This window comes from Pseudophryne corroboree, chromosome 2 (genome assembly GCF_028390025.1).
Source record: "Pseudophryne corroboree isolate aPseCor3 chromosome 2, aPseCor3.hap2, whole genome shotgun sequence".
Taxonomy (NCBI): Eukaryota; Metazoa; Chordata; class Amphibia; order Anura; family Myobatrachidae; genus Pseudophryne; species Pseudophryne corroboree.
The window spans coordinates 104,566,626-104,582,130 of NC_086445.1; the positions used below are offsets into that span (position 1 = coordinate 104,566,626).

Genomic DNA, 15,505 nt, shown 5'->3' on the forward strand with positions numbered 1-15,505 from the left:
ACAGATGACCCCACAGTGCCAGGTATACAAATGCCCCCCACAGTGCCAGGTATACAGATGCCCCCACAGTGTCAGGTATACAGATGCCCCCACAGTGCCAGGTATGCAGATGCCCCCACAGTGCCATGTATACAGATGACCCCACAGTGCCAGGTATACAGATGACCCCACAGTGCCAGGTATACAGATGACCCCACAGTGCCAGGTATACAGATGCCCCCCACAGTGCCAGGTATACAGATGCCCCCACAGTGCCAGGTATGCAGATGCCCCCACAGTGCCAGGTATACAGATGACCCCACAGTGCCAGGTATACAAATGCCCCCCACAGTGCCAGGTATACAGATGCCCCCACAGTGCCAGGTATGCAGATGCCCCCACAGTGCCAGGTATACAGATGCCCCCACAGTGCCAGGTATGCAGATGCCCCCACAGTGCCAGGTATGCAGATGCCCCCACAGTGCCAGGTATACAGATGCCCCCACAGTGCCAGGTATGCAGATGCCCCCACAGTGCCAGGTATACAGATGACCCCACAGTGCCAGGTATACAAATGCCCCCCACAGTGCCAGGTATACAGATGCCCACACAGTGCCAGGTATACAGATGACCCCACAGTGCCAGGTATACAGATGACCCCACAGTGCCAGGTATACAGATGCCCCCCATAGTGCCAGGTATACAGATGCCCCCACAGTGCCAGGTATGCAGATGCCCCCACAGTGCCAGGTATACAGATGACCCCACAGTGCCAGGTATACAAATGCCCCCCACAGTGCCAGGTATACAGATGCCCCCACAGTGCCAGGTATGCAGATGCCCCCACAGTGCCAGGAATACAGATGCCCCCACAGTGCCAGGTATGCAGATGCCCCCACAGTGCCAGGTATGCAGATGCCCCCACAGTGCCAGGTATACAGATGCCCCCACAGTGCCAGGTATGCAGATGCCCCCACAGTGCCAGGTATACAGATGACCCCACAGTGCCAGGTATACAAATGCCCCCCACAGTGCCAGGTATACAGATGCCCACACAGTGCCAGGTATACAGATGCCCACACAGTGCCAGGTATACAGATGACCCCACAGTGCCAGGTATACAAATGCCCCCCACAGTGCCAGGTATGCAGATGCCCTCCCCCCTCCCCTCTGTGCTGCTTACCGTGAGACACGGAGGAGAGCGCGGCTGTCGGGTGGGAGCGGCGGCGCCGTGTAGTACTTCAAACCAGCCGCTGGTTCGAGAGCCAATCAGAGCTCGCGGACCGGCAGCCGCGGCTCCTGATTGGCTGCCGGTCCGCGAGCTCTGATTGGCTCACGGGCCGGCGGCTGGTTTGAAGTACTACACGCCGCCGCTCCCACTCGACAGCCGCGCTCTCCTCAGTCTCCCTGTTCTGACAGCTGAGACACGCTGCCGCTGGACTGAGCGGCAGCGTGTCTCACTGACACCAGCTGGTGGGCCGGACCAAACGGCTTCGCGGGCCGTATACGGCTCGCGGGCCGGAGGTTCCCCACCCCTGTGGTAGATGAAACACAGACTGTGTATGAAAGACCCAAAAGGGAAATATGCAGACCTGAGAGACTCATTGAAATGTGTTAGATGATGTTCTTAATATGACATTGTTAATTGTTGCATTGAAGAGTACAGGGCTTATCTTTAAAGAAAAGATGATGTGATGTTAGTGTATTAGAATGCTTAATATTTGTAGACACTCCCTTACTAATCTGTGTAAGCCTGAATCTTCAGTGATGGTCCCTGGGACCAGGGGGATGCTGGGAAGTGGGTGGTCCAGTGTGCAGTGTGCCTGGAGTTGGTGATGGAATAAAAAGCACAGCAGTGAACTCACATGTCTCTGTGTTCTGATGACTGGATTTACAAACATATGAACAAAACAGGGTGCAGGAGATTTCAGGGGAAACTCAGCGCTGGCAGAGCTGATCGGCTCTCCATCAACCAACAGGAAAGCAAGCTGAGGCAGGTCCGTTTTGAAGCCTGTTATCTCCGCTCCTACAAGGCTCCTAATCATGGGACAGGTATCTTTGTAAAGGTGAGACTCTCTAGTTGTGGGGGGTACTAAAGCCAAGTCGGTGGACCACATAGAAGCAGAGATAAATAGCATTAAAGTCTGCGGCATTGACCCAGGAATTGCGGGGAAGGGGGGTGGGGGGATTAGGGGGATAGGGGTATTTGCTGCAACATTCACTTGCTGATGGCTGGCGGGAGAGATGGTGACAGTGAGCTTTGGGAGAGGGAGGGCTATGTGAATGCATAATAAATGAGTGTGTCGGTAAGTATGTGTGCAAGTTAGGGCCGGGCATCGGTGGTGTCTTTTGTGTGTCCGTAAGGGGTACCTGTGTTAGTAAAGTGTGTCTATCAGTAAGTATGTATAATGATGTGCGAGTAATGTCAGTAAGAGGTGCTTGTGTCGGTAAATGGTATATATTTTAAGGGGTGTCCATTAGAGATGAGCGCCTGAAATTTTTCGGGTTTTGTGTTTTGGTTTTGGGTTCGGTTCCGCGGCCGTGTTTTGGGTTCGAACGCGTTTTGGCAAAACCTCACCGAATTTTTTTTGTCGGATTCGGGTGTGTTTTGGATTCGGGTGTTTTTTTCAAAAAACACTAAAAAACAGCTTAAATCATAGAATTTGGGGGTCATTTTGATCCCAAAGTATTATTAACCTCAAAAACCATAATTTACACTCATTTTCAGTCTATTCTGAATACCTCACACCTCACAATATTATTTTTAGTCCTAAAATTTGCACCGAGGTCGCTGTGTGAGTAAGATAAGCGACCCTAGTGGCCGACACAAACACCGGGCCCATCTAGGAGTGGCACTGCAGTGTCACGCAGGATGTCCCTTCCAAAAAACCCTCCCCAAACAGCACATGACGCAAAGAAAAAAAGAGGCGCAATGAGGTAGCTGTGTGAGTAAGATTAGCGACCCTAGTGGCCGACACAAACACCGGGCCCATCTAGGAGTGGCACTGCAGTGTCACGCAGGATGGCCCTTCCAAAAAACCCTCCCCAAACAGCACGTGACGCAAAGAAAAAAAGAGGCGCAATGAGGTAGCTGTGTGAGTAAGATTAGCGACCCTAGTGGCCGACACAAACACCGGGCCCATCTAGGAGTGGCACTGCAGTGTCACGCAGGATGTCCCTTCCAAAAAACCCTCCCCAAACAGCACATGACGCAAAGAAAAAAAGAGGCGCAATGAGGTAGCTGTGTGAGTAAGATTAGCGACCCTAGTGGCCGACACAAACACCGGGCCCATCTAGGAGTGGCACTGCAGTGTCACGCAGGATGTCCCTTCCAAAAAACCCTCCCCAAACAGCACATGACGCAAAGAAAAAAAGAGGCGCAATGAGGTAGCTGACTGTGTGAGTAAGATTAGCGACCCTAGTGGCCGACACAAACACCGGGCCCATCTAGGAGTGGCACTGCAGTGTCACGCAGGATGTCCCTTCCAAAAAACCCTCCCCAATCAGCACATGATGCAAAGAAAAAGAAAAGAAAAAAGAGGTGCAAGATGGAATTGTCCTTGGGCCCTCCCACCCACCCTTATGTTGTATAAACAAAACAGGACATGCACACTTTAACCAACCCATCATTTCAGTGACAGGGTCTGCCACACGACTGTGACTGATATGACGGGTTGGTTTGGACCCCCCCCAAAAAAGAAGCAATTAATCTCTCCTTGCACAAACTGGCTCTACAGAGGCAAGATGTCCACCTCATCTTCACCCTCCGATATATCACCGTGTACATCCCCCTCCTCACAGATTATCAATTCGTCCCCACTGGAATCCACCATCTCAGCTCCCTGTGTACTTTGTGGAGGCAATTGCTGCTGGTCAATGTCTCCGCGGAGGAATTGATTATAATTCATTTTAATGAACATCATCTTCTCCACATTTTTTGGATGTAACCTCGTACGCCGATTGCTGACAAGGTGAGCGGCGGCACTAAACACTCTTTCGGAGTACACACTTGTGGGAGGGCAACTTAGGTAGAATAAAGCCAGTTTGTGCAAGGGCCTCCAAATTGCCTCTTTTTCCTGCCAGTATAAGTACGGACTGTGTGACGTGCCTACTTGGATGCGGTCACTCATATAATCCTCCACCATTCTATCAATGTTGAGAGAATCATATGCAGTGACAGTAGACGACATGTCCGTAATCGTTGTCAGGTCCTTCAGTCCGGACCAGATGTCAGCATCAGCAGTCGCTCCAGACTGCCCTGCATCACCGCCAGCGGGTGGGCTCGGAATTCTGAGCCTTTTCCTCGCACCCCCAGTTGCGGGAGAATGTGAAGGAGGAGATGTTGACAGGTCGCGTTCCGCTTGACTTGACAATTTTGTCACCAGCAGGTCTTTCAACCCCAGCAGACCTGTGTCTGCCGGAAAGAGAGATCCAAGGTAGGCTTTAAATCTAGGATCGAGCACGGTGGCCAAAATGTAGTGCTCTGATTTCAACAGATTGACCACCCGTGAATCCTTGTTAAGCGAATTAAGGGCTGCATCCACAAGTCCCACATGCCTAGCGGAATCGCTCCGTGTTAGCTCCTCCTTCAATGCCTCCAGCTTCTTCTGCAAAAGCCTGATGAGGGGAATGACCTGACTCAGGCTGGCAGTGTCTGAACTGACTTCACGTGTGGCAAGTTCAAAGGGCATCAGAACCTTGCACAACGTTGAAATCATTCTCCACTGCACTTGAGACAGGTGCATTCCACCTACTATATCGTGCTCAATTGTATAGGCTTGAATGGCCTTTTGCTGCTCCTCCAACCTCTGAAGCATATAGAGGGTTGAATTCCACCTCGTTACCACTTCTTGCTTCAGATGATGGCAGGGCAGGTTCAGTAGTTTTTGGTGGTGCTCCAGTCTTCTGTACGTGGTGCCTGTACGCCGAAAGTGTCCCGCAATTCTTCTGGCCACCGACAGCATCTCTTGCACGCCCCTGTCGTTTTTTAAAAAATTCTGCACCACCAAATTCAAGGTATGTGCAAAACATGGGACGTGCTGGAATTTGCCCATATTTAATGCACACACAATATTGCTGGCGTTGTCCGATGCCACAAATCCACAGGAGAGTCCAATTGGGGTAAGCCATTCCGCGATGATCTTCCTCAGTTGCCGTAAGAGGTTTTCAGCTGTGTGCGTATTCTGGAAAGCGGTGATACAAAGCGTAGCCTGCCTAGGAAAGAGTTGGCGTTTGCGAGATGCTGCTACTGGTGCCGCCGCTGCTGTTCTTGCGGCGGGAGTCCATACATCTACCCAGTGGGCTGTCACAGTCATATAGTCCTGACCCTGCCCTGCTCCACTTGTCCACATGTCCGTGGTTAAGTGGACATTGGGTACAACTGCATTTTTTAGGACACTGGTGAGTCTTTTTCTGACGTCCGTGTACATTCTCGGTATCGCCTGCCTAGAGAAGTGGAACCTAGATGGTATTTGGTAACGGGGGCACACTGCCTCAATAAATTGTCTAGTTCCCTGTGAACTAACGGCGGATACCGGACGCACGTCTAACACCAACATAGTTGTCAAGGCCTCAGTTATCCGCTTTGCAGTAGGATGACTGCTGTGATATTTCATCTTCCTCGCAAAGGACTGTTGAACAGTCAATTGCTTACTGGAAGTAGTACAAGTGGGCTTACGACTTCCCCTCTGGGATGACCATCGACTCCCAGCGGCAACAACAGCAGCGCCAGCAGCAGTAGGCGTTACACGCAAGGATGCATCGGAGGAATCCCAGGCAGGAGAGGACTCGTCAGAATTGCCAGTGACATGGCCTGCAGGACTATTGGCATTCCTGGGGAAGGAGGAAATTGACACTGAGGGAGTTGGTGGGGTGGTTTGCGTGAGCTTGGTTACAAGAGGAAGGGATTTACTGGTCAGTGGACTGCTTCCGCTGTCACCCAAAGTTTTTGAACTTGTCACTGACTTATTATGAATGCGCTGCAGGTGACGCATAAGGGAGGATGTTCCGAGGTGGTTAACGTCCTTACCCCTACTTATTACAGCTTGACAAAGGGAACACACGGCTTGACACCTGTTGTCCGCATTTCTGGTGAAATACCTCCACACCGAAGAGCTGATTTTTTGGGTATTTTCACCTGGCATGTCAACGGCCATATTCCTCCCACGGACAACAGGTGTCTCCCCGGGTGCCTGACTTAAACAAACCACCTCACCATCAGAATCCTCCTGGTCAATTTCCTCCCCAGCGCCAGCAACACCCATATCCTCCTCATCCTGGTGTACTTCAACACTGACATCTTCAATCTGACTATCAGGAACTGGACTGCGGGTGCTCCTTCCAGCACTTGCAGGGGGCGTGCAAATGGTGGAAGGCGCATGCTCTTCACGTCCAGTGTTGGGAAGGTCAGGCATCGCAACCGACACAATTGGACTCTCCTTGTGGATTTGGGATTTCGAAGAATGCACAGTTCTTTGCTGTGCTGCTTTTGCCAGCTTGAGTCTTTTCATTTTTCTAGCGAGAGGCTGAGTGCTTCCATCCTCATGTGAAGCTGAACCACTAGCCATGAACATAGGCCAGGGCCTCAGCCGTTCCTTGCCACTCCGTGTGGTAAATGGCATATTGGCAAGTTTACGCTTCTCCTCCGACAATTTTATTTTAGGTTTTGGAGTCCTTTTTTTTCTGATATTTGGTGTTTTGGATTTGACATGCTCTGTACTATGACATTGGGCATCGGCCTTGGCAGACGACGTTGCTGGCATTTCATCGTCTCGGCCATGACTAGTGGCAGCAGCTTCAGCACGAGGTGGAAGTGGATCTTGATCTTTCCCTAATTTTGGAACCTCAACATTTTTGTTCTCCATATTTTAATAGGCACAACTAAAAGGCACCTCAGGTAAACAATGGAGATGGATACTAGTATACAATTATGGACTGCCTGCCGACTGCAGACACAGAGGTAGCCACAGCCGTGAACTACCGTACTGTACTGTGTCTGCAGCTAATATAGACTGGTTGATAAAGAGAAGATGTCTATGTAACTATGTATGTATAAAGAAGACTGAAAAAAATCCACGGTTAGGTGGTATACAATTATGGACGGACTGCCTGCCGAGTGCAGACACAGAGGTAGCCACAGCCGTGAACTACCGTACTGTACTGTGTCTGCAGCTAATATAGACTGGTTGATAAAGAGAAGATGTCTATGTAACTATGTATGTATAAAGAAGAATGAAAAAAAACCACGGTTAGGTGGTATACAATTATGGACGGACTGCCTGCCGAGTGCAGACACAGAGGTAGCCACAGCCGTGAACTACCGTACTGTACTGTGTCTGCAGCTAATATAGACTGGTTGATAAAGAGAAGATGTCTATGTAACTATGTATGTATAAAGAAGAATGAAAAAAATCCACGGTTAGGTGGTATTACAATTATGGACGGACTGCCTGCCGAGTGCAGAGACACAGAGGTAGCCACAGCCGTGAACTACCGTACTGTGTCTGCTGCGACTGGATGATAAATGATATAAAATATATATATATATCACTACTGCAGCCGGACAGGTATATATTATATATTATATAATGACGGACCTGCTGGACACTGTCTGTCAGCAGAATGAGTTTTATTTTTATAGAATAAAAAAAAAAAAAACACACAAGTGAAGTCACACGACGAGTGTTTAACTTTTTCAGGCAATCACAATATAAGTATACTACTAACTATACTGGTGGTCAGTGTGGTCAGGTCACTGGTCAGTCACACTGGCAGTGGCACTCCTGCAGCAAAAGTGTGCACTGTTTAATTTTAATATAATATGTACTCCTGGCTCCTGCTATAACCTATAACTGGCACTGCAGTAGTGCTCCCCAGTCTCCCCCACAATTATAAGCTGTGTGAGCTGAGCAGTCAGACAGATATATAATATATATAGATGATGCAGCACACTGGCCTGAGCCTGAGCAGTGCACACAGATATGGTATGTGACTGACTGAGTCACTGTGTGTATCGCTTTTTTCAGGCAGAGAACGGATATATTAAATAAACTGCACTGTGTGTCTGGTGGTCACTCACTATATAATATATTATGTACTCCTGGCTCCTGCTATAACCTATAACTGGCACTGCAGTAGTGCTCCCCAGTCTCCCCCACAATTATAAGCTGTGTGAGCTGAGCAGTCAGACAGATATATATAATATTATATATAGATAATAGATGATGCAGCACACTGGCCTGAGCCTGAGCAGTGCACACAGATATGGTATGTGACTGACTGAGTCACTGTGTGTATCGCTTTTTTCAGGCAGAGAACGGATATATTAAATAAACTGCACTGTGTGTCTGGTGGTCACTCACTATATAATATATTATGTACTCCTGGCTCCTGCTATAACCTATAACTGGCACTGCAGTAGTGCTCCCCAGTCTCCCCCACAATTATAAGCTGTGTGAGCTGAGCAGTCAGACAGATATATATAATATTATATATAGATAATAGATGATGCAGCACACTGGCCTGAGCCTGAGCAGTGCACACAGATATGGTATGTGACTGACTGAGTCACTGTGTGTATCGCTTTTTTCAGGCAGAGAACGGATATATTAAATAAACTGCACTGTGTGTCTGGTGGTCACTCACTATATAATATATTATGTACTCCTGGCTCCTGCTATAACCTATAACTGGCACTGCAGTAGTGCTCCCCAGTCTCCCCCACAATTATAAGCTGTGTGAGCTGAGCAGTCAGACAGATATATATAATATTATATATAGATAATAGATGATGCAGCACACTGGCCTGAGCCTGAGCAGTGCACACAGATATGGTATGTGACTGAGTCACTGTGTGCTGTGTATCGCTTTTTTCAGGCAGAGAACGGATTATAAAGTAAACTGCACTGTCCTCACTAGTAAACTCTCTCCACTCAGTCTCTACACTTCTACAGTAACAGTACTCCTCCTAGTCAGCTCCAGTAAATCTCTCTCAGTCTCTTATAATCTAAATGGAGAGGACGCCAGCCACGTCCTCTCCCTATCAATCTCAATGCACGTGTGAAAATGGCGGCGACGCGCGGCTCCTTATATAGAATCCGAGTCTCGCGATAGAATCCGAGCCTCGCGAGAATCCGACAGCGTCATGATGACGTTCGGGCGCGCTCGGGTTAACCGAGCAAGGCGGGAAGATCCGAGTCGCTCGGACCCGTGAAAAAAAACATGAAGTTCTGGCGGGTTCGGATTCAGAGAAACCGAACCCGCTCATCTCTAGTGTCCATGTCATTGTGTTTGTGTCAGTAAGCAGTATCTGTCACTAAGTGGTGTCTGTGTCAATAAGTGACTGTCAGGAAGTGTGTGTGTCTGTCAGTAAGATGTGTCACTAAGTGTATCTGTGTAAGTCAGCTCTTGTGTCAGTGCATTTGTGTTAGCAAGTGGTATCTGTCAGCAATGGGTAACTGTGTCAGTAAGTGTTGTCTGTGTCTGAAAGCAGTATTTGTGTTAGAAAGTGGTGTCTGTCAGTAAGCTGTCTGTAGGCAGGGCAGTAACTAGGTGTGGGCGGATGGTCCCTAGTACACAGCGCACTTGTGCTGTGGGAGCACCATCCGCATACACCCCCATTGGCCGCCACCAGCTGCAGCGCTGCCGGCTTCCTTTTTTTTAACCGTAGCGCCCAGCTCCCTCTGCCAGATGCATCGCTGCTGATATACAATAGCCGTCAGCGCTGGGCAGCAGTCTCAGTCTCCGCTCCTCCCCCCTCCTCTTCCACTCATGCAGCAGTCCAGTGTCCTTCCAGCATACAGGCTGGTCCAGGGACGCGCCTCCTCCCAGCAGGGAGCCGCACAGGGGATGCCGGGAGGACGGGTTTGAACAGGGACATCCCCCGCCACTGCCACCATGGCTGCCCGCACTCCCAGGAAGAGGAAGCTCGGCTCCGCCACCGCTGCTGCCAGGTGAGTGCATTGCTGCCACCATTACATAGGTACCTGTGTGCATGTCTCTCCACCATGTGCTCAGGCTAGACTCCCAGTACTGGTGCTTAGCTGATGCTGCTCATGTAAATTAAGCCACAGCATCTCTAACCCTCTCCCACCTCTCTCTCCCTCTCCCACCTCTCTCTCTCTCTCTCTCTCTCTCTCTCACACACACAGCCACCTTTCATTCTCTCTCCCTCCCAACCCTATTTCTCCTCTCTCTCTCTCTCTCTCTCTCTCTCTCTCTCTCTTGTGACTCTAGCTGCCGTAATGTGTAAAAGGGGACTCGAGCTGCCGTAATGTGTGATAGGGGCTCTACCTGGAGTAATTTGTAAAATGAAGCTCTACCTGATATAATGTGTGTAAGTGGCGCTACTGTGCAGTGTAATTTGAGTCATGGAGACTATTGTGCAGCTTAATATGATTTGGTATTATTTTGTGGCCCCCGCCCCTTCTCCATGAAGTGATACCCCTATATTCTTGGCGCGAACTGGCCCTCCTATAAATATGGGTGGGGGGGAAGGCGCCGATGCTGTTTCTTGCACACAGCGCTAAAATGCCTAGTTACGGCACTGCCAATCACTGCCATGCAACAAACAGAAATCCAGCCAACACATATGAAGATGCACAGTAGAAAATGGAGAATGTAAAAATTATAAATATATTTTAAAAACTACAGAAACTGTATTCCGTTTTATGACACCAATTACCCATTGAAATGGGATGCGGTCAGCATCCCAGTGGTCTAGATTCTGGCGGTCATGTGATCGACACAGGAGTCCCAACACCACTCAAAATCCCAGCGCTGAAACCCCGACCACTGGCATTCCAAAGGTAAGTATTGAGGTGAGGGTTAGGGCCCGAGGGGTTAGGGTTAGGCACCACAGGGGAGGCGGGGGGGGGGGGGTAGCTGTAGCCACCACCCCTGAGTCTTAACTGTTGCCGCCACACATTGTGATTAGCCGTAGCCACCATCCCCCACTCTCTTACCTCTAACTGCCACCCCAGTTGGGATAGGGTTAAGGTAGGGGGCAGGGGAGGGGTAAATGAATTACCCTGTCCCTTGTCTGCATTTTAGAAACCAGAATGCCGCAGTCAGTCATGTGACCGCCGGCATCCTGACCGTCGGCTTTTGATATCACACCCATTGAAATACCATGTACAAAAGGTGGGAATGTAATAGAATGTGCACATTTGGCAACTTAAAAGCTGCTACAGTTCGCTGTGAGTTTCCGTAAATTTGCAAAGATGCTGGATGTAATAGGTGACAATTCAGAAGGTGCCTACATAACTCAACGGCGACTGACAGTGGCAAACGCAGGATTTGCATGGGGGGGTTTCCAGAACTGGGTGGAGCAAATCACGGGGGTGGGGACTGAGGTGACCCAGTATATGCTGGTCCCGTAAAACTAGTGTGTGTGTGTGTGTGTGTGTGTGTGTGTGTGTGTGTGTGTGTGTGTGTGTGTATATATATATATATATATTGACACAGGTTGAGTATCCCTTATACAAAATTCAAAATCCCCCATTTTTGGGTCCCCTACTGAGAAAATAACATATATATTATATATTGTGTGTATATATAGATGTATTATATAGATATATAATATATATGTATATGTGTCACTTTCTCAGTAGGGGAACCAAAAATGTGGGATTTTGGATAAGGAATACTCAACCTGTATACATATCCACACATATATATACCGTATATACACACAAATAAATATATATATATATATATATATATATATACACATATACATAGCATATTAAACATGCATACACATATATATATATATATGTGGAAAGTTGGTGGTGGTAAATGGCGCTAGACCCTTCTTAGGATGACTAATCCTTTTGTCTATGGTCAATTTCTTATGTCTAAAAATACACTCCCCCACTATTATATTTCGTGGGGTGGCAGCCCTTTTCTCCAGTGGTTAGCTGTTCAAGCCCACCAGTGGTAGATCTGGAAAACAAAAGGTGAGAATAGGCGCCTCCTAGTGTAATATTATATATATAGTGTGACCATCACCCTTGATATCACCCTGTAGAGTGGAACTGTACCGTGTGTGGTGGAATTCCAACCACCTTCAGAATAGCATGAAATCACAATTTGAACGGCGTCATCAGTGATCTCAGTGATCTCCTGTTAATCTTCCTTTATCTTATTCTCATTGTTGTCACGTTTTCAAATCAACTTTTTTCTTCTCTACGGTGTGTACTGTGTGGCCTATACTGTCAAAGGTTCTCAGTTGGATGTTTCAGTGTTACTGGTTGATCTTCAGGAGTGTCTTTGAGGTGGCATGTGATGAGTAACCATAATAACAAGTGTTTGAGGCTGCAGATGTGTCGTATGCTGGAACTTGGATTTCTGGAGTATGGCCTTTCAGGACCTCATTGGTGGGCATTGATTTGTATATTTCCATACAAATCAATGCCCACCAATGAGGTCCTGAAAGGCCATACTCCAGAAATCCAAGTTCCAGCATACGACACATCTGCAGCAGTAACACTGAAACATCCAACTGAGAACCTTTGACAGTATAGGCCACACAGTACACACCGTAGAGAAGAAAAAAGTTGATTTGAAAACGTGACAACAATGAGAATAAGATAAAGGAAGATTAACAGGAGATCACTGAGATCACTGATGACGCCGTTCAAATTGTGATTTCATGCTATTCTGAAGGTGGTTGGAATTCCACCACACACGGTACAGTTCCACTCTACAGGGTGATATCAAGGGTGATGGTCACACTATATATATAATATTACACTAGGAGGCGCCTATTCTCACCTTTTGTTTTCCATATATATATATGTGTATATATATATATACACATACAGTACACGTATATATACACGTATATATATATATATATATATATATATATCTATCATATGTGTGCGTGTGTTTATATGTATGTATGTATATACATGTGTATATATGTATGCACATGGACACATATGTACTATAATTAAAATAAAGTAAACTTTTATTAAGCACTTACAAGTGCCACTAGGAAGACAGCAGGCTGCAGAGGATGCTAGACAGCCATTAATAATACTCATGCAGCAAAACAAAACGATTTTTTTTTTTTTTTTTTTTTTAGTGGAGGGGGGTTTCTGGGTACTCAGAAACCCCCCATGGGCGCGCCACTGACTGAAACCTGCAAAAAAGTGGTAAATCCACCAGTGAGTTTCTTCTCCAAAAGTGTTCATACCTCCCAACATGACCCTCTCCAGGAGGGACGCAATGCTCTGCTCCTGGACTTCCCTCTTAATGTATGATTGCCGACACCTGTGTTGAACAGGTTACTTGATTAGAAAGGTGTATCAGCACAGGTGATGGCAATCATACATTAAGAGGGAAATCCAGAAGCAGAGCATTTTGTCCCTCCTGGAGAGGGTCATGTTGGGGGGTATGCCCTAAAACCATTGCGTGTCAGAAATTTTTGACACCATTACCGTTACAGAAGCCTTGCTTTTGATTATTGCAATTGATAGGATTGGGAAGGAGAGTGAAGTGTCATGTATGTAACGGGTACAGGGTGAGTGGTGCACACGGTTCCCTAGTTCCAGGAGGGCACACCCACACACACCCTGCACTCATTTCTTCAATACTTACCTCTCGGAAATCCCGCATCAGCAGTGCTGCACAAATCACTGCGACGCAGCGTGGTGGCCATGTTCCAAGCATTTTGCACATGTACAATAGAAAAATCACTGGGAAAATGACCGCCACACCATTTCCCCAGACCTGAGCAAGGTGCCTCGCTCCGCTACCGCTGCGCTCGGCACAGGTTACCGTTCCCAATTGTAGTCCACGTGAATCGTAAAGTATGAAAAAGTCCAAAAAGTTAATTTTGTTTTAAAAAAACTCATGTTGACCTTTTGACCTGTCGACCTAGTACATGTCGACCTAATGCCCATGTCGACCTTCAGTGGTTGACCTAATGACTGTTGACCTAAGTTGAGTTGACCTAACGACTGTATCCCATTAATTGTTACCTGAAGATTTGTTCTCCAAGAAACCTTCTTTAAAGATCTCTGCCACCCAGGCCTGAAGTTCAGGGTCCGCACTGACTGCTTCATCACTCTTATAGTAGTAATGAACAATGTTGGACACAAAGCTGATTTAAGAAAGGAGGAGATATTAAGGTACATATGAAATAGTAGAGGATTTACTGTTACAATTGTATGTACCGTCATGTAGAACCAGGGCACTGAGAGGTGGTGAGTGCACAGGCCTCTATAAAAGTTTGGGCCTGTCCGTCCTCTTCGAGGCCCTGACTGTACATACTGTACATCAAGTTATAATATGACATGTTGAAGGAAGTTTTTAGGTTGACCAAGAAGTTACCTTCCTCTGGATGATCAACAGCAAAAGTGCAATGTTCTGCAGATCTACTTGCACTTTTGCCTGTATACAAGATAGATATCTACCTCTCCACAGCCAACCAGATCTTCATCCCATCATCCCTGTACAGGTAATTGGGAATAGAATCCACTCCTCTTGCCTGGATGTCATCAGGGAGACAGAGGCTGGTGTAAGTGACCCCATCCATTGCTTTTCTTAGCATTATCATAACCCCTCCTTTTCCGGATGACGCACCCTGGATAAATACAACATTTTGGATGTGTGTCTGGCACAATGATGCAGCTAATGATATTGTTCATGCTTACTGCTGGGGCAACTCAACACTAAACAGTTTCAAAACCTGTGAGCTGGTGCTGGAGTCTGCAAAACTGGCCTCACCTCATCAAAGAAGCCATGAGGACCCATGCCCTCTGCTCTGGCAATGATATTGACCTCTAGGGTATAGCGAAGATGTGGAGTAATTAGCTGAGAAAAGAAATATTAGTTTTAGCATTATGTCTAATGAAGACCTTACTAAGTTCCATTCCCGATGGGATACAATTCAGATACAGGAAATTTATAAGCCCCAAAATCTGCTTAAAGTGCTGATTTCAGCTCTAGCCTTAGGGACTTATTTACTAAGTGGGGGCTAGCAAAAGGCAATGCTTCTAATATCAAAACAGTGGGTGCTTTGTTATTAAAATCATTGACCTATTGAATGTCAGGCTTAAACACGCCGGTCAGTAAACCCCTTTAGGGCTAAATTGAATAAAGTTAAAATAAGTCATAGTCAAAGCATTGGCGTTTCTATAATGGGTGCGGTGCACCCATTGCACCCATTTTAACACTTACCTTTCCGGAGTCCAGTGCTGGGACCTGCAATCACGGTGGAAATCGCTGCCAAAATGGCTGCCGCGCATGCGTGGTAGCTAAATTGGTCTCCGGATCATGGCGGGCGCCATGTTTCCGGAGACCTGCGCATGTGCAGTAGATTCCGGCACAATTCCGGAGTCTACAGCGCCGTACGGAGGAGGGGGCCCACCCGGAGGTGCACACGGGCCCCCTCCTCTGTAGAAACGCCCCTGAGTCAAAGCTTAACATGTAGTGAAGTTGATGAGAAGTTAACATTTGTTTTTGTTTTTCAGGATGCTACATGTCCGTGCATACCCCTTGATGAGGAGAACTATAT

General features: G+C 47.4%; 1 protein-coding gene across 1 annotated transcript in view; it reads right to left on the minus strand.

The window, feature by feature from the left end:
* The window catches only part of LOC135001428 (hydroperoxide isomerase ALOXE3-like), a 122,900-nt gene that overhangs the window by 53,241 nt on the left and 54,154 nt on the right, over positions 1-15,505 (minus strand). The window contains exons 9-11 of the mRNA XM_063951581.1: positions 14,716-14,802; positions 14,403-14,572; positions 13,968-14,089 (exon numbers count right to left, since the gene is read on the minus strand). Of these exons, the coding sequence (XP_063807651.1) occupies positions 13,968-14,089; positions 14,403-14,572; positions 14,716-14,802 (379 nt within the window). The remainder of the gene's footprint in view (positions 1-13,967; positions 14,090-14,402; positions 14,573-14,715; positions 14,803-15,505) is intronic.